This window comes from Lycium barbarum, chromosome 9 (genome assembly GCF_019175385.1).
Source record: "Lycium barbarum isolate Lr01 chromosome 9, ASM1917538v2, whole genome shotgun sequence".
NCBI classification, from domain to species: domain Eukaryota; kingdom Viridiplantae; phylum Streptophyta; class Magnoliopsida; order Solanales; family Solanaceae; genus Lycium; species Lycium barbarum.
In genome coordinates this window covers 105,514,170-105,517,511 of record NC_083345.1, presented here as the reverse complement: position 1 = coordinate 105,517,511, position 3,342 = coordinate 105,514,170, and the positions used below count along the sequence as shown (strand labels likewise).

At 39.1% G+C, this 3,342-nt stretch overlaps 1 protein-coding gene across 1 annotated transcript; it reads left to right on the top strand.

Annotated features, from left to right (window-relative positions):
• Positions 1–957: 957 nt before the first annotated feature.
• LOC132612114 (uncharacterized mitochondrial protein AtMg00820-like) lies at positions 958–2,261 on the top strand. The gene is made up of 3 exons (XM_060326451.1): positions 958–1,256; positions 1,351–1,426; positions 2,175–2,261. The coding sequence occupies exons 1-3, from the start codon at positions 958–960 to the stop codon at positions 2,259–2,261; spliced, it is 462 nt and encodes a 153-aa protein (XP_060182434.1).
• Positions 2,262–3,342: the final 1,081 nt, after the last annotated feature.

The following is a 3,342-nucleotide window of genomic DNA, read 5'->3' as shown; positions in this document are numbered from 1 at the left end:
TGAGAACCAGTTCAATACTTTTGTTAAAACCATCAGGATAGACAACGGTCTAGAGTTTGTCAACACCAATACATCCATTTTTCTTCAATCTAAAGGAATTAATCATGAAAAACTTATCCATGCACACCTCAATAGAATGGTGTGGTGGAAAGAAAACATAAATACCTCTTAGAAACTGCCAGGGCACTTCTTTTTTAGTCCAAAATGCCCTTAACATACTGGGGTGAATGCATTCTGTGTGAAACTTACATAATAAATAGATTTCCAGCTTCACATGTGCAGGGAAAATGCCCCCATGAACTATTGTATAACTAGAAACCTTCATATTCCCACATGAGAAGTTTTGGGTGTTTGTGCTATCCCACATTTCCAAAAATTCATACAAATAAATTTCAACCAAGGATTGATCCTCATTTATTCATTGGATATCCATTTGGGACAAAGGGATACAAAGTTCTGAGTCTAGCTACCAAGAAAATTCATGTTTCTAAGGATGTAGTGTTTAAAGAGTCTGTTTTTTCATTTACTTTGTCTTCTGAGTTTAGTTCATTTCCTATTGTGTTTAATTCAATTCCTTTTATTGATCCTATATGTGATGATATTGGTTAGTCCACACACAATGCATTGGATAATAATAGGAACACAAATACCCCATAACCTAATGTGTCACCTCCTACTACACCCTCAAATGATACTAGTCTATCTAGTCCCACACATATCAGTCCTCCACCTAACATTTTGCCTACTCCACCATTTATCAACTCTCAAACATCAGATGTACCATTAATAGAAAGTAGGAAATCCAATAGAATTCTCGAAACACCAGCTTATATACAAGACTATCACCACTCTTTCCCAAATTTGAAATCAACTACAAATTTGTCCCTTAATGCATTGTTTTCATGTAACAATCACATTTCTTCTGCTGATCTTACCTCTTAGAGTCAACACCTTATAATGAGCATTTGTAATGACTATGAGCCTTCTTCCTATGAGGAGGCAGCTAAGAATCTTGCATGGCAGGCCACCATGAATCAGGAATTTGATGCACTACACACTAATCATACTTGGACCCTTACACCATTACCTAAAGGAAAGAAAGCTATAGGTTGTGAATGGGTGTTTAAAATCAAACACAGGGCTGATGGAAGCATTGAAAGATACAAAACAGGATTGGTGGTCAAGGGTTATACACAACAAGCTGGGATTGACTACAACGAAACTTTTTCACCAGTAGTTAAGATGACCACAGTGAGGTCCTTACTTGCTACTGCTGTAAAAAAAAGGGTAGGGTATTTTCCAACTAGATGTTAATAATGCATTCCTTCATGGACATGGATGCACCACCAGGGTTAGTAAGCAGTCCAGGGATGGTTTGAAAACTGAACAAGTCACTATATGGACTCCAGCAAGCAAGCAGACAACGGTATACTAGACTAACTGAAGCATTATTGTAACGACCCATTTGTTCATCATTGCATTCCCGACCCTTTTGATCCCTTTTCAAGCTTTATTAGCTCATATTGGACAAGCAGGGACCGTTGGCATGCGTTCCTAGGTCATCGGAGTTGATTAGGGTAAGTTTTGGGGAAATTTGGCTTTTAAGTGAACCATTTGACTCGTAATTGACTTTTAGGTAAACGAACTTTTTTGGAGAATTCGTCGATTTCGAGAGGTCCGGAGGGTCTTTTAGAACTTGTGCGTATATTTAGTTCGATTCCTAATGCACTCGGGTGCATTTTGGGACTTGTGTTCGGAAGTTAATTTTGAGGTATCGGGGGTTGACTCGGTCAACGAGATCTCCGTTGGGAATTTCGAGGCCACGAGGGCGTTCATAACGTGATTTTATATATGTCCGCATATTTGATATGTAAGCAGATGGCCTCGGGAGATACTCGGAAATTCGGGTTGAGAATGTGAAATCTTGGGATTTCTGGTGTTTGGTGCCCGCTTTGGCAGCACCACCACCGCGACAGCGGTACCACTATAGCGGTCACCCTTCCGCTGAAGTGGCTAGTGTGGTTTTGGGAATGACCGTTTTAGCAGTCATGGGACCGCGGAGGCGGTGCCGCTGAAGCAGTCTGCTGGTCGCGGAAGCGGGTGTCGGGCAGTACCTGAATGGTTTAAGTGATAAAAACCCCTAGTCTCTAAACATTTCCCCATTTCGTCTAAAGGCTATTGGAGAGGGTTTTGGAGTTCTTGAAGAGGCTAAGCTTTGTAGTGAGTTTCCCCAACTTTCTGCTTCATTCCTTGATCATTAATCACTATAGAAATTCATAGTTCATGCTTAGTTCATCAATAAGTTGGGTATTAATAGAGGGTTTTAATGGGTTTCTTCCTAAATGATTTCTTGGCTATAAATCTGAAATTCGTGGTTTGGTTAGCTTTATTTAGCATGGATTTGATGAATATAAGCTATAGTAACATGTTTACTTCTTGATTAAGGCCTAATTGTTGAATTGGGAGTTAGGGTTTATACCCAAATTTGGGGGTTTTTCCTAGAATCCGAATTTCAATAAATTGTTGGTTCTTCTAGCTTGATATTGATGGGAATTGATCACCTAGAGCTTTAATTTCATGTTGAGATCTTTAGATTTATAATTTCACCTTTCTAGTTCATAAACCCTATTCTATAGGTTGAGAATTTGGGTCTTGAATATAAGTAGGGTTTGAATTATGTTCTTCGTGATTCTAATTCCATGATTCGAATTTGTTTAGACTTTCATTATCTCGAGGCTCAAAGGAAAGGGAAGACTAAGGTTTGATTATTGGATACCTTGTTGTTCGACCTTCCAGGTAGGTTACAGTTTATCCTATGGTGAGACTTCATTTAGCGAAGCATATATTTAGACGATTTTGTCAGAGAATGCATGTAAACCTTCGGGTATGAAGTTGGGTTGGGTATTGTCTTAGGTTGGGCCCTATTGTGTGACTGGGGTTAGCCACCCCGTTGTGTTGTGACTTATCTTATTTGATTGTTGTTGGCTCGATGCCACGTGGAGATAGTAGATATAGAAGACTATTGATATATCTTGATTATGATGTTGTAGTATCTTACTTGTTGTCATTTGGGATGAGGATAGTGATTCTATTATGGCTTATTGTGTAGCCCTTTCATGATATTGTTGGTATACCCATGCGTGGTACTTTGATATTGATTTGATTATTGACATTGAACTCATACATTACACGCATTCTCATCCATTATGATATACTGTTGATACATTGATGATACTTAAGGAAACACTGTTACGAGCTGGCCTCAATTGGATGAGATTGACGTGAGAACCGATGTCCGATGTTTATCCCAAAATTGAGGATGAGTGGTACCGATTGCCGAGG

Bases quoted from the DNA above. Each gene is read 5' to 3' on its own strand.
- LOC132612114 (XM_060326451.1), top strand. From the start codon at position 958: ATGAGCATTTGTAATGACTATGAGCCTTCTTCCTATGAGGAGGCAGCT. The intron at 1,257-1,350 runs GTCCTTACTTGC...ATGCACCACCAG, and splicing joins GTTAAGATGACCACAGTGAG to GGTTAGTAAGCAGTCCAGGG. The intron at 1,427-2,174 runs GTATACTAGACT...TTTCGTCTAAAG, and splicing joins CAGCAAGCAAGCAGACAACG to GCTATTGGAGAGGGTTTTGG.